Source organism: Bombina bombina, chromosome 5 (genome assembly GCF_027579735.1).
Source record: "Bombina bombina isolate aBomBom1 chromosome 5, aBomBom1.pri, whole genome shotgun sequence".
Taxonomy (NCBI): Eukaryota; Metazoa; Chordata; class Amphibia; order Anura; family Bombinatoridae; genus Bombina; species Bombina bombina.
Window position 1 is genome coordinate 194,283,962 of NC_069503.1, and position 22,978 is coordinate 194,306,939.

Sequence of the window (22,978 nt, forward strand, 5' to 3'; positions counted from 1 at the left end):
AATAACGAAATTGGCGGTGAAAAACTCAGGTTTTGCTATAGTAGCGCGGAGGGCGCTTTGGCTAAAATCCTGGTCGGCAGATGTGTCGTCCAAGACTAAGTTACTGAATATTCCTTTCAAGGGTAAGACCCTTTTTGGGCCGGAATTGAAGGAAATTATTTCAGACATCACTGGGGGTAAGGGCCATGCCCTCCCACAGGATAGGCCTTTTAAGGCTAAGAACAAGTCTAATTTTCGTTCCTTTCGCAATTTCAGGAACGGACCGGCTAATAACTCCACTGCCGCTAGACAAGAAGGTAACGCGGCACAGCCCAAACCCGCTTGGAAGCCCATGCAAGGCTGGAACAAGGGTAAACAAACCAAGAAACCTGTTGCTGCTACCAAGACAGCATGAAGGGGTAGCCCCCGATCCGGGACCGGATCTGATAGGGGGCAGACTATCTCTCTTCGCTCAGGCTTGGGCAAGAGATGTTCTGGATCCCTGGGCACTAGAGATAGTTTCCAAGGGATACCTGTTAGAATTCAAGGGACTTCCTCCAAAGGGAAGGTTCCACCTGTCTCGCTTATCTTCAGACCAGATAAAGAAACAGGCATTCTTACATTGTGTAAGAGACCTATCAAAGATGGGAGTGATCAACCCAGTCCCCTCCGGGGAACAAGGTCTAGGTTTTTACTCAAACCTGTTTGTGGTTCCCAAAAAAGAGGGAACTTTCAGGCCAATTCTGGATTTAAAGATATTAAACAAGTTCCTCAGAGTTCCATCCTTCAAGATGGAAACCATTCGGACAATCTTACCGACAATCCAGCAGGGTCAATTTTTGACTACCGTGGATCTAAAGGATGCGTATCTGCATATCCCAATCCACAAATCTCATCATCAGTTCCTGAGGTTCGCCTTTCTGGACAAACATTACCAGTTTGTGGCTCTTCCATTCGGTTTAGCCACCGCTCCCAGAATTTTCACAAAGGTGCTAGGGTCCCTTCTAGCGGTCCTAAGGCCGAGGGGCATCGCTGTAGCACCTTATCTAGACGACATCCTAATCCAAGCGTCGTCCCTTTCCAAAGCGAGGGCTCATACAGACATTGTGTTGGCCTTTCTCAGATCTCACGGGTGGAAGGTGAACATAGAAAAAAGTTCACTGTCACCGTCCACAAGGGTTCCTTTTCTGGGAACAATAATAGATTCTGTGGAAATGAAGATCTTTCTCACAGAAGTCAGAAAGGCAAAGCTTCTAAAAGCTTGTCGAGTTCTTCATTCTATTCCTCAACCCTCCATAGCTCAATGCATGGAAGTAATAGGACTAATGGTCGCAGCAATGGATGTGGTTCCTTTTGCTCGAATTCATCTAAGACCATTACAGCTATGCATGCTCAATCAGTGGAATGGGGACTATACAGACTTGTCTCCCCAAATTCAAGTAGATCAGGTAACCAGGGACTCACTTCTCTGGTGCTTGACCCAGGATCACCTGTCTCAGGGAATGAGTTTCCGCAGACCGGAGTGGGTCATCGTCACGACCGACGCCAGCCTCTTGGGGTGGGGCGCGGTCTGGGACTCCCTGAAAGCTCAGGGCCTTTGGTCACGGGAAGAGTCGCTTCTCCCGATAAACATTTTGGAACTAAGAGCTATATTCAATGCGCTCCTGGCTTGGCCTCAGCTAGCGGAAGCCAGGTTCATAAGATTTCAGTCGGACAACATAACGACTGTTGCGTACATCAATCATCAGGGGGGAACAAAGAGTTCCCTAGCGATGAAGGAAGTAACCAAGATAATCCAATGGGCAGAGAATCACTCCTGCCATCTATCTGCTATTCACATCCCAGGAGTAGACAACTGGGAGGCGGACTATTTGAGTCGTCAGACTTTCCACCCGGGGGAGTGGGAACTCCATCCGGAGGTCTTTGCTCAGTTAACCCAATTATGGGGCATTCCAGACATGGATCTAATGGCGTCCCGTCAGAACTTCAAGATACCTTGCTACGTGTCCAGATCCAGGGATCCCAAGGCGACTCTAGTGGATGCATTAGTGGCGCCTTGGTCGTTCAACCTAGCATATGTGTTTCCACCGTTTCCTCTCCTTCCCAGGCTCATAGCCAGGATCAAACAGGAGAAGGCCTCGGTGATTCTGATAGCTCCTGCGTGGCCACACAGGACTTGGTATGCAGACCTGGTGAATATGTCATCGGCTCCACCATGGAAGCTACCTTTGAGACAGGATCTTCTAGTACAAGGTCCATTCGAACATCCAAATCTAGTTTCTCTGCAGCTGACTGCTTGGAAATTGAACGCTTGATTTTATCCAAGCGTGGGTTTTCAAATTCTGTGATAGATACTCTGGTCCAAGCCAGAAAACCTGTGACTAGAAAGATTTACCATAAAATATGGAAAAGATATATCTGTTGGTGTGAATCCAAAGGATTCTCCTGGAGTAAGATTAAAATTCCAAAGATTCTCTCCTTTCTCCAAGAAGGTTTGGATAAAGGGTTGTCAGCTAGTTCTCTAAAAGGACAGATTTCTGCATTATCTATCTTGTTGCACAAACGACTGGCAGCTTTGCCAGATGTACAAGCTTTTGTTCAGGCTTTGGTTAGAATCAAGCCTGTTTACAGACCCATGACTCCTCCTTGGAGTCTAAATTTAGTTCTTTCAGTTCTTCAAGGGGTTCCGTTTGAACCTTTACATTCCATAGATATTAAGTTATTATCTTGGAAAGTTCTGTTTTTGGTTGCTATTTCTTCTGCTAGAAGAGTTTCTGAATTATCTGCTTTGCAGTGTAATCCACCATATCTCGTTTTTCATTCAGATAAGGTTGTTTTGCGTACTAAGCCTGGTTTTCTTCCAAAAGTTGTTTCCAACAAGAACATCAACCAGGAAATAGTTGTTCCTTCTTTGTGTCCGAATCCAGTTTCAAAGAAGGAACGTTTATTACACAATTTAGATGTTGTTCGTGCTTTAAAGTTCTATTTAGAAGCAACAAAAGATTTTAGACAAACCTCATCTTTGTTTGTCGTTTACTCTGGTAAGAGGAGAGGTCAAAAAGCTACTGCTACCTCTCTCTCTTTCTGGCTGAAAAGCATTATCCGCTTGGCTTATGAAACTGCCGGACGGCAGCCTCCTGACCGTATCACAGCTCACTCTACTAGGACTGTGGCTTCCACATGGGCCTACAAGAACGAGGCTTCTGTTGACCAGATATGTAAGGCAGCAACTTGGTCTTCTCTGCACACTTTTGCCAAATTCTACAAATTTGATACTTTTGCTTCTTCGGAGGCTATTTTTGGGAGAAAGGTTTTGCAAGCCGTTGTGCCTTCCGTTTAGGTAACCTGATTTGCTCCCTCCCTTCATCCGTGTCCTAAAGCTTTGGTATTGGTTCCCACAAGTAATGGATGATGCCGTGGACCGGACACACCAATGTTGGAGAAAACAGAATTTATGCTTACCTGATAAATTACTTTCTCCAACGGTGTGTCCGGTCCACGGCCCGCCCTGGTTTTTTAATCAGGTTGAAAAAATTTTCTTTATACACTACAGTCACCACGGCACCCTGTAGTTTCTCCTTTTTCTCCTAACCGTCGGTCGAATGACTGGGGGGCGGAGCCAGAGGGGGAGCTATATGGACAGCTCTTGCTGTGTGCTCTCCTTGCCTTTCCCTGTGGGGGAGAATATTTCCCACAAGTAATGGATGACGCCGTGGACCGGACACACCGTTGGAGAAAGTAATTTATCAGGTAAGCATAAATTCTGTTTTTCCCCCCCCAAAAAAATACTATGAAAAATTGGAGTAAAATGTAATTTAATTGCTAGTTATTGACTAACTTTGTACATTGTGTTAACTATCATGAAAGTTAAGAGGAGCTCAACATACATAATTACCCTGGTGTGAGAAATACTATTTCTGTGATCAGCGGCATTTTTGCCCTAAAACTTTGGTGTGCTTCACTGTGGATTTTGAACTTAGCAGAGAGGTGCATATAATTACATCTTTAGGAGTAGGAGCAAAGCTGGTGTAAAATATTTCATATAGACTTAAAAGTAAATGTAAGTTTTCATGAATGAGTGGCCGGTTTATAAAAATACTTTTAATAGCAGGGGCACTTTCATTCATGAAAGTTTACATTGCAGCGGTTTTGTTAAAATACTTACCTTTTCTGCAGCTAGTGATTCCCCCTGCCTGCAGCTCCTCTGGACTTACGTCAGAGATGACGTATCCGGCTTTCTCCAATCATGGCTTCCTCCCCAGAGCAAACATTTCCTGAAGCCACGCCGTGATTGGAGGAAGCCAGTTTCGTCATTATTGTACTAAGTACATCATGAGAAGTGGGCGGGGGATCGCTGGTCCGACTTGGAAGAAGAAAAAGTATTTTAACAGAGCTGCTGCAATGTAAACTTTCATAAATGAAAGTGCCCCTGTTTTTAATAGTATTTTAAAAATACAGGCACTCATTCATCATGAAAATTTACCTTCACTTTAATATAATGTGATTTCAATGAATGTTTTGACATTTCAGGCTTGGGCTTAAAGATCATCAGGAGAGGGAGATTGTCCATGTCCTACTTGACTGCTGTCTACAGGAAAAGTTATATAATCCCTTCTATGCCGTTCTGTCTAGTAAATTCTGTGAATATGACCGACGCTTTCAGGTACTATGACTAATTCTGTTTTCTGAAAATAACCTATTGTCTACTAACATGTTCCTATAAATCCTTGTGAGTGAGTTTAATTACTAAAGGGCTGGATACTCAGTTTCTAGACATTTACTATTTGCTAATAATGTTTAGTTTATTCTACGTATATAGGAAAACGTATTGCTGGATTCTCTGTTTTATGGCTGGCTTCTAAGTTTGACACACATTTTTCACACCTTGACATACAAACAAGATCATAAAATTCAAACAAAATAAAATTGTTTTTAGCTAAACAAGCTATAACTAAATATAAAGCTATAACTAAATATAAAGCTATAACTAAATATAGAGCTATAACTAAACAATCTATAACTATATATAAAGCTATAGCTAAACAAGCTATAACTGTATAAAGAGCTATAACTATATATAAAGCTATAACTAAACAAGCTATAACTATATATAAAGCTATAACTATATTTAAAGCTATAACTAAACAAGCTATAACTATATATAGAGCAATAACTAAACAAGCTATAACTATATATAGAGCAATAACTAAACAAGCTATAATTATATATAAAGCTATAACTAAACAAGCTATAACTATATATAAAGCTATAGCTAAACAAGCTATAACTGTATAAAGAGCTATAACTATATATAAAGCTATAACTAAATATAAAGCTATAACTATATATATATAAAGCTATAACTAACAATATATAACTATATATAGAGCTATAACTAAACAAGCTATAACTATATATAAAGCTATAACTAAACAAGATATAACTATATATAAAGCTATAACTAAACAAGCTATAACTATATATAGAGCTATAACTAAACAAGCTATAACTATATATAAAGCTATAACTATATATAGAGCTATAACTATATATAAAGCTATAACTAAACAAGCTATAACTATATATAAAGCTATAACTAAACAAGCTATAACTATATATAAAGCTATAACTAAACAAGCTATAACTATATATAGAGCTATAACTAAACAAGCTATAACTATATATAGAGCAATAACTAAACAAGCTATAACTATATATAAAGCTATAACTAAACAAGCTATAACTATATATAAAGCTATAACTAAACAAGCTATAATTATATATAAAGCTATAACTAAACAAGCTATAACTATATATAGAGCAATAACTAAACAAGCTATAAATATATATAGAGCAATAACTAAACAAGCTATAACTATATATAAAGCTATAACTAAACAAGCTATAACTATATATAGAGCTATAACTAAACAAGCTATAATTATATATAGAGCAATAACTAAACAAGCTATAATTATATATAAAGCTATAACTAAACAAGCTATAACTATATATAAAGCTATAACTAAACAAGCTATAACTATATATAAAGCTATAACTAAACAAGCTATAACTATATATAAAGCTATAACTAAACAAGCTATAATTATATATAAAGCTATAACTATATATAAAGCTATAACTAAACAAGCTATAACTATATATAAAGCTATAACTAAACAAGCTATAATTATATATAAAGCTATAACTATATATAAAGCTATAACTAAACAAGCTATAACTATATATAAAGCTATAACTAAACAAGCTATAATTATATATAAAGCTATAACTATATATAAAGCTATAACTAAACAAGCTATAATTATATATAAAGCTATAACTATATATAAAGCTATAACTAAACAAGCTATAACTATATATAAAGCTATAACTAAACAAGCTATAACTATATATAAAGCTATAACTAAACAAGCTATAACTATATATAAAGCTATAACTAAACAAGCTATAACTATATATAAAGCTATAACTAAACAAGCTATAACTATATATAAAGCTATAACTAAACAAGCTATAACTATATATAAAGTAGAGCTGCAACAACTAATCATCATAATCGATAATAATCGATTATGAAAATAGTTGTCAACGAATCTCATAATCGATTAATCGATTAGTTGGTTTGCAATTAGTTGTTCTGTGCACAACACCAGCTGCTTCACTCCAATGAACTCCTGCACATGGTATTGTGTTTTATGGTTATGTCCTTAGCCTAAAGCAGTGATTTTTAACCTTTTTTTGCCGTGGCACACTTTTTTTACATTAAAAAATCCTGTGGCACACCACCATCCCAAAATTTAAAAAAAATCACACATTGTAGCCTAATACAGCATATATATATACACATACACACAAACACACACATACTGTATGTATTGTGCTGTTATGCCATGCCTCCTACAAACTACCCCTGCACTGGGAGTAAAAAACAAGCAAAGTTTAAAAAATATGTCACACTGTTGTCAGTCTGCCGTGGCACACCTGAGGATCTCTCACGGCACACTAGTGTGCCACGGCACACTGGTTGAAAAACACTGGCCTAAAGGACGTCTACTTTTCACTTTTTCAGGACAATATAAGTTTACAACTACCCCTGGCTTATGTGCAACCCAGATATAATAGTCATCATTTGGATTGTTTATATTAAATCTGGTGATTTGGAACTATACTTTTCATGATATAGTGCCAAGCTTGTTGTTTACACCTTGCCCCTAGATTGATGGGAGTTATTTAAATTGATGTGCACTATTATCTGTTTGCACAATTGTTAGCGTATTGCTTGCTATTGCTGATTATATGTACTGTATAAATAAATGTGTAAGGCTTTGTCCTGTTATTGATATACAGTCCTTAGCGCTTTTGATTTTGTTTTTTATATTTTTAATAAATTGTGATAATATGTACCAGATTCAACCTTTATAAGTATATATTCGTTATTTTTAGAGCGGACTAGATATTTTCCCTAACCTTATAGCTGGTTATTTACCATTGCATATAGATATTCAAGATATTTTTATGTTAGAATGAAGTCAAGGGTTATTTTATTGAGAGGCCCCTTGCCAAGGTAGAAAATATTTAGCATTGGTGAAGAGCTAATAAAGATAAATATCCCACTTTGGTGAAATTGGCAAAACCCTACTTATACACCTCAACAGCCTTTTCTCTGCTGCAGGAAATATAGCTGCAAACAGAGAACCAGCCTTAGCCAGAAGCATGTGGACATGTTTGCATTTCAATGCAAAGTTTCTGAAAGCGTGAATAACAGAATGTTATTAACAGTGATAGTCTAACTCTTTCTAGTTCTACCTCTTTTCAAACAGTTTGTGGTTTTGTTTTGTTTAATTATAAAACTGTGCTCTGCTGCTTAAAAATTGAAGAAACAGTTGTGTTAATGTAAAGTTTTAGTCTGAAGTTTATATTTGTAACACTCATTATGTGGATTTTATTTAAAACATAGAAAACTATTATTGATTCTCTTTTTATCCGATTAGTCGATTAATCGAAAAAATAATCGGCCGATTAATCGATTATGAAAATAATCTTTAGTTGCAGCCCTAATATAAAGCAATAAATAAACAAGCTATAACTATATATAGATCTATAACTGTATATAAAGCTGTAAATATAAACATATATATATATATATATATATATATATATATATATATATATATATATACAGTATCTCACAAAAGTAAGTACACCCCTCACATTTTTGTAAATATTTTATTATATCTTTTCATGTGACAACACTGAAGAAATGACACTTTGCTACAATGTAAAGTAGTGAGTGTACAGCCTGTAAAACAGTGTATTTGCTGTCCCCTCAAAATAACTCAACACACTGCCATTAATGTCTAAACCGTTGGCAACAAAACTGAGTACACCCCTAAGTGGAAATGTCCAAATTGGGCCGAATTTGCCATTTTCCCTCCCCGGTGTCATGTGACTCGTTAGTGTTACAAGGTCTCAGGTGTGAATGGGGAGCAAGTGTGTTAATTTGGTGTTATCGCTCTCACACTCTCTCATACTGGTCACAGGAAATTCAACATGGCACCTCACGGCAAAGAACTCTCTAAAGATCTGAAAAAAAAGAATTGTTGCTCTACATAAAGATGGCCTAGGCTATAACATAAAGCTCTACATAAAGATGGCCTATATATATATATATATATATATATATATATATATATATATATATATACTGTATATATGTGTATGCTATAACCAAACAAGCTATAACTAACTATGCGGTTTACTAATGTTAGATCAATGGCAATTGCTAATCTTCTGATGAGATTATATTTTGTGAGATTAATATAAAATATTCATGTTAATATTGGTGGAGATCCCAGGTGACTATGGAGATGACACTGATCCTAAGATACAACAGGACAGATAATATGTCTCAGGGAGTCACTACTTTGTGCTTATTTGTCTTTATTGAAGTATTATCATTCAGGAGAACACGTCAACAAAAAGTTATTTTCTTTGTGCTTCTATAAGTCCCATTAATGAAAGGAAAAACATTTCTAATATTTGTATTTCAGATGACGTTTCAGTTCAGCATGTGGGACAAGTTCCGGGATTTAGGAAACCTTTCTACAACTGTTTTCAGCAACCTCATTAATCTACTGAGCCATATGCTTAAAAGGAAATCTTTGCCGTTATCTATTTTTAAGGTAACATTTATTAAATGTGCGCTACTGCTAAGCTAGTCACTACAAACCTTAACATATATAAAAGACTACAAATCCCAAAGCTAATATTTAAAAAAAAAAAAAAAAAATTACAGAAAAAAATAAACAAAGCTATCCAAAATAAAAAAAGTAAACCTAAACTAATACCCCAATAAAAATAAAAAATCCCCCAAAAATAAAAACACCCCTAATCTATCAATAAACTACCAATAGCCCTTAAAATTGCCTTTTGTAGGGCATTGCCCTAAAGAAATCAGCTCTTTTACATACAAAAATTACAAAGTACCCCCTAACAGTAAAACCCCCCACCCAACCAACCCCCCCAAAATAAAAAAAAAAACTAATTCTAAAAAAAACCTAAACTACCCATTGCTCCTAAAGGGACATTTGTATTGGCAATCGGCTCTTTTACAGCCCAAAAAACCCTAATCTAAAAAAAAAAAAAGACTAAGACGTTGGGTACTCATCGTTCCTGAAGTCTGAAGGTGAAGGTATTCCAGGCGGCTCCATCATCTTCTATCTTCATCCAGAGCTAAGGTGGGGCGGTGCAGAGTGGTCTTCCCTGATGCGCAGATCCGGAGCGGCGGTCTTCAACGGCGGCGATCCTCAGCCTCGTGGAGGCTCCTCTTCAGCTGATCTCCGCCGTACACTAAAAATTGAATGGAAGGTAATGCATTCAATTTGGGGTACCTGCATTCCTATTGGCTGAAATTTTGAAAACAGCCAATAGGATTAGAGCTACTGAAATCCTATTGGCTGTTCAAATCAGCCAATAAGATTTCAGTAGCTCTCATCCTATTGGCTCACTTCAAAATTTCAGCCAATAACGGGTACCTTGCATTCAATCGTACAAAGAGGATCTCCACGCTGGATGGCTCTGCGGTTGCCGGTTTTGTTTCCTTGGTCACCTCTGCTCCGTGTCCTCTTGTTCCTGGATGAAGAAGATGATGTCGCCGCCACCAAGAAGACTTTACCACCTGGGGGGGACCCTAACTGCCTCGGTGGGGAACGACAGCAGAGGAAAGCAATAAGTTTGCTGAGGTGGGTTGCTGGGCCCCAACCACAGATTTTACTACTGCTGGCCTGACACTACCTCAGAGTGGATGAGTAGGGGCCCTGAGTACTGGTAATTATTTTAGAATTTCTATTATATATATATATATACATACATACACACACAATATTTTTATTGTATTATTTATGTTTTTACAGTCGCACACTACTCAAAAGTAGTGAAATGCTTCCAAAGTTCCAATTTATTTTTCAAAAGGTCGTCTTTGAAAAAAGAGCAACGCATTTTTGTTAGAAGTGTGGAACCTTTTCATAGGTGATCCTCTAAAAAATAAATTGGAAGCATATTTCAGTACTTTGGTGTCTTGGTAAATTAATATAATGAAATGCTTCTAATTTTTTAAAGTTTTTTGTTAGTGTTGAAAAACTACATATAGCTTGCAGACATGTGGAAAACTACATATAGAGGTCCTTTTATCATTGTGCGTTCGGACATGATCCGCTATAGCGAACCATGTCCGCCGCACATCAATAAATGCTGACAGCATACGCTGTCGGCATTTATCATTGCACCAGCAGTTCTTGTGAACTACTGGTGCAACGGTGACCCCTGCAGATTCGTGACCACTCGGCCGCCAGCATGGGGTGTCAATCAACCCGATCGTATTGGACCGGGTTGATTTTCAGCGATGTCTGTCCGCCGCCTCAGAGCAGGCGAACAGGTTATGGAGCAGCGGTCTTTAGACACGGGGCATCAAGCTCCATACGGAGATTGATAAATAGACCCCATAGATTGCAGTACTTTGGTGTTTGGTTTGTGTACAAAGTAATAATAAGCATCTCATTCGTTTGTACACAAAGCAAACACCAGGTAGGTGTTGATCTAAATATCTAGATAAATTGGTGTGCAAAGTAATGATCTTCAGAAAATATATGGAAGCATATTATCTTTTAAAAGCATTTTGTGTCGGTGTTAATTCAGATAAGCTGTGCCCATTTTAAACAACTTTTCACTTTACTTTTGTTATCTAATATGCTTAGTTCTCTTGGTAACCTTTGCTGAAAAAGATACCTAGGAAAGCTTAGGATCTGGTAGCTAGCTGCTTATTGGTGGCTGCATATATTCATCTATTGTCATTGGCTTAACAATGCGTTCAGCTAGCTCCCGGTAGTGCATTGCTGCTCCTTCAATAAAGGATACCAAGAAAATGAAGCAAAATTTATAATAGAAGTACATCATTAATTTGTTAAAAATGTATTCTCTATTTGAATCTTAAAAGAGAAAATGTGGGTTTAATTTCTCTTTAAGTCATGGAGCATGCGCATACAGTGTGGAGCTGTCGATTGCATTTGCATTCTTGCACTATTTTTCATCTGCAACTTAAAGGGACATGAAACCCAGTGTTTTTTTTTTTTCATGATTCAGATAGAGCAAACCGTTTTAAAAAAACATTCCAGTTGACTCTTATTATCAAATTTGCTTCAAAAGAAGCATATATATGCAGCCACCAATCAGTCGCTATCTCCCAGTAGTGCATTGCTGTGCCTGAACAAGCTCGTAAGCATACGAGCCCAGCTGATTTATAGATCACCTTCATGAGAGCTGAATTGCAACAGTGCAACTCTTGGTAGGGCCCCCTACCTATTTGTCTCTTAAAAATGCATATTATAGCTATGTTTATAGGGCTGCAGAATATGCTGACGCTTTACAAATAAATAATAATAATAATAATAAAGGATACCAAGAGAACAAAGCAAATTTAACAATATAAGTAAATTGCAAAGTTGTTTAAAATTGTAAACTTAAATGTTGGGGGGCGGAGCCAAATGTGGATGGGAGCAGTCGCACATTGAAGGAGCTCCTCTGCTAAATAATTTAATTATGTCCTGATTTACTCAAAATTATTTTAAATAGCTCACAAAAAGGAGTACAGGTCCACACTAAACGTAACCTAAGATGAATCTGGCACCTAAATTGGGGTAGACATTGCAAGCACCTTTTGCACCCCGGACTGCAACACCAAGGAAGCACCTACCAGGCCCAAAAGCTATTCATGTGAGTATCCACGACCCTACCACCACTATATGCGCATAGGGTTGTGGCGATCTTGTCCACCTCAAAAAGACTTAACGCAGCTACACAGAAGACAGATAAGTGGCTCATTAACATTACTACAAGACTGCATCTGAGTGGCGCGAGTCGACATCTTTGCTAGAGGCTGCTCTGTATTTTACTTCCAGTACCCACATCAAATTATACTATGGAGTGCATAACTTTACTTCTGGATGAGCTTTCTGAGCGTCTGGACCGACATCACGCATCTTGCATGACCGCCCTGAAGACAACAGTTAGCTTGCCGTGGGATGGAGTGCCTGCTGAAAATACATATGCTACTAGCAACCTCTGGTATGATGCTGTGGAGCCCCAACCTCGATCGCAGAATATGGCAGGTACACTCTACACTCACGGCACGCCGAACAGCGACTTAGCTCATGATGAGGCTCTTCAGCAGAGAAAGAAATGGATGGGAATATCTGCCTGCGGAGTTGGAGAGTTGGTTGCACTTTCGTCTCTTGTTGATGGATCATGGTCTGACCGGGCCTCAGGGAGCACACATCATGACCCACCACCCAACACTCGGGGCGTTCCACTAGAAGAGAACTGGCAGGAATGTATCCCCTATTGGGACATAAAATCTTTAGTACGCTGTTTTTGATGGGAACTTCAATTTGAACTGCAGCTCCAGATTCTTCGACATCTAATTTATGGAGCAGACCAGATGTTAGTCACAGAGTTAAATCACCTCTCTAACCACAGACTACATTTGGGTTGTGAGACCGCTGGTGCCCATAATCCGCTTCAGAGAATACTTTTCCTTTTCAGAGACACGGGTTAAATTTTATACCTGCATTGATGTCAGTTGCTGATCTAGTTACCTGTTATGTTTAGCCCACTTCTTGTTATAATGCCTTCTCCCTTAACTAAGTAATCTGAGGTGCTTATATTATATTTGTTTGACCTTATAACCAATGCAATGGCCTTAGTAATCATATTTCAAATATATATTCTGAGTTGCTAAATGATCTATAGCGGTTCTCCATTGGCATTTGCCTGTTCAACACAAAAATTGTTTCTTGGGGTTAAATTATGCATAGCCTGTTATATCTATGATGGCTGGAACCCTTGTGTCCTCTGGTATTGCTGGGTTAAGCTCCCTAATTTAATTTAATAACACAGGCGTGTAGTGTAAAACATAGTAAATGGATGTCCTGATGAAATAGGGATCTCTGAGTATACCTGTGGGGAATAATTTAGAACACTGCTACACTTATACTTAGATGGTCCTAACTCATATAGTAGAAAAGTTTATGATTACACACATCTCCGGTTCCTAATTGTTAATAGATGCCTCATGGGTCTAGTCTCATGTATCTAAGGACTGTTTTACACGTGGGTATAGCATAATATTTTAGGAGATACCTACTGATGACATAGGCCTAACACCAAACACAGGAGAACTCATGACCAAATTTATATCTCAAAGACTGTATTATCCCCTACTTATTGCAATACGCTTCGTATAAGTTAACCATTGGGGGTTCAGGAGAATTCCATGCTATCTGCGGCCAGGACGGCGTGGATGAATCTCTTGCATATCAATTATGAGGGGAAATATGTTTACCTCTTTACTTCACCATTAGTTCCCTATAAGCTCATATCTATAAAGTAAGCTTAGCCCACATTATCTTCTCACCTCCCCCCCCCCCCCCCACTTGACTAAGATTTGTCTCCATTCACCCATTTTGGTGAATATTTCTGCGGTATTAATCCGCTATAAATACTTTATATCTAGCCCATTATAATATATATTATATACTCTATCTTGTTTTTTTTTAGAAGTGTACCTCTCTTATTTTTGGTCATTACTCTAAGCATGCCAGTTTAAAGTATCACCCTACCAGGCAGTATATCTTAAAAAAGAGGTACTACATATATTGCAATAAGTTAAAATAAAATTCTAAGGTATCAAATTAGATTAACATACCTGCACTAAGAATGGCTGTTATAATATTTTTCATCCGTTATGCTTTTTTGTATAAGTTCAACTAACCAATTATTGGATAATTCACTGTGATGTTGTCTTTATATTTCGTTGTGCGATCTCAGAAGTTGCTTATGTATCTCTTATATCTCATTCTGTATAGATAGTTGTTTTTGTGGTGCAGAAATGGTTTCTTTGATGACATAGCAAGAATGTTGTATTACTAAATACCTTAAATAAAAAACTTTGATTTATAAAAAATTGTAAACTTTATTTGAATTGTGAAAGAAAAAAATGGTGTTTCATGTACCTTTCAGTGTATTAATATTAAACTAAAAAGACTCTTGTTTACTATATGTAAAGAAAAAATATTAGAAAGTCTTTTATTTTCCTCTTGCTAGAGTCTACCAGGACATGGTGGTAGGCTTGATATCTTTTTGGCCAAAGTATGAATATCGGGGGGCGGGGGAGACGGGTCCTGAAGACAGCTTCAGTAAGGGGCCCCAAAATTTCTAGTGGCGGCCCTGGTGCTTGCACACATATGCCTTTTTGTTATTGGCTCACCCGATGTGTTCAGCTAGCTCCTAGTACTGCACTGCTGCTTTTTCAACAAAAGAGACCAAGATAACTAAACACATTTAATAACAGAAGTAAATTGGTAAGTTGTTTAAAAATGTATGCTCTGTCTGAATCATGAAAGAACATTTTTTTTATATCCCTTTAAGTTATGTTCTCATACAATAAAAGTACTGTTATGAGGTTTGCTCCATTGATAGAATATAGCTGCTGCAATCTTGCAAAAAGTTCTCACAGTACAGAATAAGGTTATGTCTTTGCCAAATAATCATATAAGAATTCACACACTGAAAATCATGAAATCATCGAGTTACTATTACCTAAATTCCAAGTTTTGCAGTATGTTGCGGTACGGCTATACTGCTGAAAAATTTACCTTTGCGCGCAGAATATGCAGGTCTCCCGTATTACAAGTCGCTGCGGTACAGCTATACAGCAAGCATTTTAGCCTTTACGCAACTCTCCATTCCGCACTCAAAAAATGGCTTTTGAGTTCAGGATTTTCATAGCGCCTGTTACAGATTGTGTGGTCTGGCTAAAATACTTGAGTTATGGCCTATATCACCATGATCCATTCCGCTATCTGATACCAGTAATAATGGATTTTGTGAAACAAAAATGTTTCACCCAAGTCATCACTAAAATGTTACAAAGTACACAAACACCCATAAACTACCTATTAAACCCTAAACTGTCATGCCCCCGCATCGCAAGTACTTTATTAAGGAATTAAGGTAGAAAAAATCCTATTGGCTGATGCAATCAGCCAATAGAATTGAGCTTGCATTCTATTGGCTGATTGGAACAGCCAATAGAATGCAAGCTCAATCCTATTGGCTGATTAAATCAGCCAATAGGATTGAGGTTCAATCCTATTGGCTGATCCAATCAGCCAATAGGGTTTTTTCTACCTTAATTCCGATTCGCTGATAGAATCCTATCAGCCAATCGGGAATTCAAGGGACGCCATCTTGGATGACGTCATTTAAAGGAACCTTCATTCGTCTTGAGTCGTCGGAAGAAGAGGATGCTCCACGTCGGCTGGCTTCAAGATGGACCCGCACCGGATGGATGAAGATAGAAGATGCCGCCTGGATGAAGACTTCTGCTCGTCTGGAGGTCCTCTTCTGCCCGGATCGGATGAAGACTTCTGTCCCTCTGGAGGACCACTTGTGCCCGGCTGGGTTAAGACAGCTCAAGGTAGGGTGATCTTCAAGGGGGTTAGTGTTAGGTTTTATTAAGGGGGGATTGGGTGGGTTTTAGAGTAGGGTTGGGTGTGTGGGTGGTGGGTTGTAATGTTGGGGGGGGGTATTGTCTTTTTTTTTTTTTTTACAGGTAAAAGAGCTGATTACTTTGGGGCAATGCCCCGCAAAAGGCCCTTTTAAGGGCTATTTGTAATATAGTATAGGGTAGGGAATTTTATTATTTTGGGGGGCTTTTCTCCAACATAGGTGTGTCCGGTCCACGGCGTCATCCTTACTTGTGGGATATTCTCTTCCCCAACAGGAAATGGCAAAGAGCCCAGCAAAGCTGGTCACATGATCCCTCCTAGGCTCCGCCTACCCCAGTCATTCTCTTTGCCGTTGCACAGGCAACATCTCCACAGAGATGGCTAAGAGTTTTTGGTGTTTAAATGTAGTTTTATTCTTCAATCAAGAGTTTGTTATTTTAAAATAGTGCTGGTATGTACTATTTACTCTGAAACAGAAAAGAGATGAAGATTTCTGTTTGTAAGAGGAAAATGATTTTAGCAACCGTTACTAAAATCGATGGCTGTTTCCACACAGGACTGTTGAGATGAATTAACTTCAGTTGGGGGAAACAGTGGGCAGACTTTTGCTGCTTGAGGTATGACACATTTCTAACAAGACTTGGTAATGCTGGAAGCTGTCATTTTCTGTCATATTTAATGTGTCTGCCTACTTCTCTTATTTAAGCAATTTAACTACCGCCCTCTTCACTTTTGACTCTGACACCTCCTTTGGTAATTCTATAAAAGACCTCTACATCAAGCAATCACTGCTTGGAAATTGCTACTCACGCTGTATCTTTGACAGCCACTCTACACAGCTGCGCTCCAATTGCAGCTCCTTGCTCTCCCGGAGGTAGCGGTGACGTCACACGCCAACATACGCGGCCGCGCCGACACAGTCTCTTCACTGCTCACTAACAAGAAGCAGCACCTCTCGCCTAAACTTAACTTTGGAAGTAAATCCACCGGAATTTAATACCGGACCGACACCTTACAAATTAACGTAAGTTAACTTACCCTTACATTCAATAGCGAATACATGTTCTTGTTCAATCGTCTCTAACTACAACCACGATGATTACTATTCACTCTCTCATTGCAATGCAGGCTGAACAATAGTTATTCCTCTTAATACCACTACTAATTAATCAGACAGACCTAAACTTGTAAATAGTTTACTCACTTACATTAACAAAGCCTATCCTGTACTATAGCTATTTAAGTACAGTGACTGTACTCCAAACTTGTATACAGATTGGAATTGATATCATACCTAACCAGGTGAACAGGACAAATACTGAGCTGGGCAGAATGTTCAGTTATCTCAGCAATTTGTACTGTAGAACCTAATATCAAAACTTAAGTGCATTGGCTCACTGCAACCTTGTTGCGCCCATCACAATTTGCAGTTTGCCACATACACTTAAAACAAAACCACTAGGCTGCAGTTGTGGTCCTCATACTAACTATACCCATTTTGACTTACAGGGAAATACAGAGTTAAATAAAAAAACCCTGACAGTAATTTCCAAGCCTGTGTAAAGATGGACCCAGCAGCCCTAGTATCACATGTAGAGGCTCTGACACTAACAGTTGAAAACCTCTCTAAGGGGTTAACTGCACTACAGGCAGAGAACACCTCATTAAGATTATATATTAATGAGCGACTAGATACTATGAAAACAACCCAAACTCCACATGAACCACAACCAAACCCTCCACAACCATTCAGTGGTATTAGAAGTGAGTTTAGAGAGTTTAAGAATTCCTGCCTTCTTTACTTTCAATTGAAGCCTAAGACCTATACTACTGACCACTTAAAGGTTTTGACTACCATATCCTACCTACGTGGCGAACCCCGTATATGGGCGAATTTATTCTTCGAATCCAACGACCCCATGATACCTCTCACTGAAGCACCTCTAATACCAGCAGATAGGATTTTAGGCCTGACCACAGAACAGACTGCTCAGTTCAAGTCCGAACAACTCTCCGACATTCAAAAACCTCTTCACAATCTCACCTTGCATGATGATGGACTCTACTATCACCAAGAACGAGTCTACGTACCCCCTTCACTCAGAACAACTGTACTTAAGACCTTACATGATTCACATCTGGCGGGACATCTGGGTATAAACAAGACCCAGGAACTGGTACAGAGGTTTTTCTGGTGGCCAAGTCTCCTCCCGGACACAGCTGAGTATGTCCAAACCTGTAAAACTTGTACTACAACTAAGACTGGGAAATCTTCCCCGTTCGGACAATTGATTCCATTACCAACTCCACACCGGCCATGGACTGATATAGCTATAGATTTCATTGTTGACCTCCCTGAATCACAGAAATGTAATACCATACTTGTTGTAGTGGATCTATTCAGCAAGATGGCTCATTTCCTTCCTTACCATAAATTACCTACCACTGCAGACACCGTAACCCTTATGTTCAACCATATCTTCAAACTACATGGACTTCCAAATACTATAACATCTGATAGGGGTACACAGTTCACCAGTAAATTCTGGAAACAGCTTTGCCAGTCACTCAATATTACCAGACGTCTCAGCACCTCATTCCATCCTCAAACTAATGGACAAACAGAGAGGACAAATCAATGGTTGGAACAATACTTGAGATGTTTTGTCTCTGCGAGACAGGATAATTGGGTTACACTCCTGCCCTATGCCGAATTCGCTTTCAATAACTCTGTTCATGCCTCCACAAGGTCAACCCCATTCTTCATCAACTACGGTTTTCATCCTACCTTCGAATGGGATTCCTCATCCACTACTATGTCCCCCGTAGTGAACGATCTACTTAATACCATATCTGACACATTTTCTTTGGTGAAACAGAACATCAACATAGCAAAATCTCGATATAAACTTCAATATGATAAAAGGAGGATGCCATCTCCAACCTATGCTATCGGGGATTATGTCTGGTTATCAACCCGTAACCTGCGTCTACCAGTACCCTCCAGGAAATTGACTTCCACATTTGTTGGTCCATTCCCTGTTGTTAAGGTCGTTAACGCCAATGCAGTCACTCTTGGATTGCCTCCATCCATGAAATCTCACCCCACATTCCATGTCTCCCTCTTGAAGCCCTATAGGCAACTACGGCAGCATTCTCCTTTGAACCCGATCATCCCCCTGCTGCCGGATCCTTCCTTGGAATATGAGGTTCAAGATGTGCTCGATTCACGCCGAGTACTTGGTCGGCTGCAGTATCTGGTTCACTGGAAGGGATACCCATCCTCTGAGGACTCTTGGGAACCGGCTGCCAACCTCTCTGCCCAGAGATTGGTGACCCGTTTCCACAGTAGGCATCCTGATCGTCCCTCACCTGATCCTCGGTGTTGATCCTTGGGGGGGGGGGATCCTGTCATATTTAATGTGTCTGCCTACTTCTCTTATTTAAGCAATTTAACTACCGCCCTCTTCACTTTTGACTTTGACACCTCCTTTGGTAATTCTATAAAAGACCTCTACATCAAGCAATCACTGCTTGGAAATTGCTACTCACGCTGTATCTTTGACAGCCACTCTACGCTACAAGCTTACTACACAGCTGCGCTCCAATTGCAGCTCCTTGCTCTCCCGGAGGTAGCGGTGACGTCACACGCCAACATACGCGGCCGCGCCGACACAGTCTCTTCACTGCTCACTAACAAGAAGCAGCACCTCTCGCCTAAACTTAACTTTGGAAGTAAATCCACCGGAATTTAATACCGGACCGACACCTTACAAATTAACGTAAGTTAACTTACCCTTACATTCAATAGCGAATACATGTTCTTGTTCAATCGTCTCTAACTACAACCACGATGATTACATAGAAACATAGAAACATAGATATTGACGGCAGATAAGAGCCATAGGCCCAGCAAGTCTGCCCGACCTTACCTAACAGTATAAACTTATCTAGTTCGTAGGATAGCCCTATGCTTGTCCCATGCATTTTTAAAGTCCCCCACAGTGTTTGTTGCTACTACCTCTTGAGGAAGTTTATTCCATAAATCAATCACTCTTTCTGTAAAGAAGTGCTTCCTCAAATTACTTCTGAATCTACTACCCTTTAGCTTGAGCTCATGACCCCTTGTTCTTGAATTTTCCATTTTATGTAAAATACCCACAGCCTCAGTTTTACTAAACCCTTTAATGTACTTGAAAGTTGCTATCATATCACCTCTTTCCCTTCTCTCCTCTAAGCTATACATATTTAGGTCATTGAGCCTATCCTGGTAAGTTTTATTTTTTAGACCATGTACCATTTTGGTAGCCCTCCTTTGCACAGATTCAAGTTTGTTAATATCCTTCTGAAGATATGGTCTCCAGAACTGCACACAATACTCAAGATGAGGCCTAACTAATGATCTATAAAGTGGCATAAGAACCTTACTATTTCTGCTGCAAATACCTCTACCAATACATCCAAGCATTCTGCTAGCCTTACTCGCTGCATTACTACATTGTTTACTAAGTTTTAAATCATCTGAAATAATAATTCCCAAGTCCTGTTCCTCGTCTGTAACAGTCAGTAAAGTGTCATTGAGTCTGTAATTAACATTTGGATTTTTCTTCCCTAAATGCATTATTTTACACTTTGCTGTGTTAAACTTTAGACCCCAGTCTATTCACTCTCTCATTGCAATGCAGTCTGAACAATAGTTATTCCTCTTAATACCACTACTAATTAATCAGACAGACCTAAACTTGTAAATAGTTTACTCACTTACATTAACAAAGCCTATCCTGTACTATAGCTATTTAAGTACAGTGACTGTACTCCAAACTTGTATACAGATTGGAATTGATATCATACCTAACCAGGTGAACAGGACAAATACTGAGCTGGGCAGAATGTTCAGTTATCTCAGCAATTTGTACTGTAGAACCTAATATCAAAACTTAAGTGCATTGGCTCACTGCAACCTTGTTGCGCCCATCACAATTTGCAGTTTGCCACATACACTTAAAACAAAACCACTAGGCTGCAGTTGTGGTCCTCATACTAACTATACCCATTTTGACTTACAGGGAAATACAGAGTTAAATAAAAAAAAACTGACATTTTCCCTATGGGAACCGGTAAGCCATTTTCTTAGTTTAGTATAAGAATAAAGGGCTTCACAAGGGCTTTAAAGACTGGTAGACATTTTTCTGGGCTAAAACGATTACTTTATAAGTATATTTAGTGGATTATAACTATAAATAGTTCTTTTAATCTTGGGGATGTATTAAAAAAACGGCAGGCACTGTATTGGACACCTTTTTCACTGGGGGCCTTTTCTAGTCATAGGCAGAGCCTCATTTTCGCGCCACTAATGCGCAGTTGTTTTTGGAAAGCAAGGCATGCAGATGCATGTGTGAGGAGCTAAGAACCACTGAAAAAGCTTATTGAAGGCGTCATTTGGTATCGTATTCCCCTCTGGGCTTGGTTGGGTCTCAGCAAAGCAGATACCAGGGACTGTATAGGGGTTAAATGTAAAAACGGCTCCGGTTCCGTTATTTTAAGAGTTAAAGCTTTCAAATTTGGTGTGCAATACTTTTAAGGCTTTAAGACACTGTGGTGAAATTTTGGTGAATTTTGAACAATTCCTTCATACTTTTTCACATATTCAGTAATAAAGTGTGTTCAGTTTAAAATTTAAAGTGACAGTAACGGTTTTATTTTAAAACGTTTTTTGTGCTTTGTTATCAAGTTTAGGCCTGTTAACATGTCTGAACCATCAGATAGACGATGTTCTGTATGTTTGGAAGCCAAGGTTCCTCCCCATTTAAATATATGTGATGAATGTGACATAGTGTCCAAACAAAGTAGGGACAATGATGCCACTGATAATGATGTTGCCCAAAATGATTCCTCAAGCGAGGGGAGTAAGCATGGTACTGCATCATCCCCTTCTGTGTCTACACCAGTCTTGCCCACACAAGAGGCCCCTAGTACATCTAGTGCGCCAATCCTTCTTACTATGCAACTATTAACGGCTGTAATGGATAATTCTATTAAAAACATTTTGTCCAAAATGCCCACTTATCAGAGAAAGCGCGATTGCTCTGTTTTAGATACTGAAGAGCATGAGGACGCTGATGATAATGGTTCTGACATACCCTCACACCAATCTGAAGGGGCCAGGAGGGAGGTTTTGTCTGAGGGAGAAATTTCAGATTCAGGAAAAATTTCTCAACAAGCTGAACCTGATGTTATTACTTTTAAATTTAAATTAGAACATCTCCGCGCTCTGCTTAAGGAGGTGTTATCTACTCTGGATGATTGTGACAATTTGGTCATTCCAGAGAAGTTATGTAAGATGGACAAGTTCCTAGAGGTCCCGGTGCCCCCCGATGCTTTTCCTATACCCAAGCGGGTGGCGGACATTGTAAATAAGGAATGGGAAAGGCCCGGCATACCTTTTGTTCCTCCCCCTATATTTAAAAAATATTTCCTATGGTCGACCCCAGAAAGGACTTATGGCAGACAGTCCCCAAGGTCGAGGGGGCGGTTTCTACTCTAAACAAACGCACTACTATCCCTATAGAAGATAGTTGTGCTTTCAAAGATCCTATGGATAAAAAATTAGAGGGTTTGCTTAAAAAGATGTTTGTTCAGCAAGGTTACCTTCTACAACCAATTTCATGCATTGTTCCTGTCACTACAGCAGCGTGTTTCTGGTTCGAAGAACTAGAAAAGTCGCTCAATAAAGACTCTTCGTATGAGGAGGTTATGGACAGAGTTCAAGCACTTAAATTGGCTAACTCTTTTATCTTAGACGCCACTTTGCAATTAGCTAGATTAGCGGCGAAAAATTCAGGTTTTGCTATTGTGGCGCGCAGAGCGCTTTGGCTAAAGTCTTGGTCAGCGGATGTGTCCTCCAAGAACAAATT

At 39.1% G+C, this 22,978-nt stretch overlaps 1 protein-coding gene across 1 annotated transcript in view; it reads left to right on the forward strand.

The window, feature by feature from the left end:
- Positions 1–22,978, forward strand: part of NOM1 (nucleolar protein with MIF4G domain 1) — a 96,074-nt gene that overhangs the window by 50,217 nt on the left and 22,879 nt on the right. The window contains exons 8-9 of the mRNA XM_053713823.1: positions 4,510–4,642; positions 9,054–9,185. Coding sequence (XP_053569798.1) covers positions 4,510–4,642; positions 9,054–9,185 — 265 coding nt within the window. The remainder of the gene's footprint in view (positions 1–4,509; positions 4,643–9,053; positions 9,186–22,978) is intronic.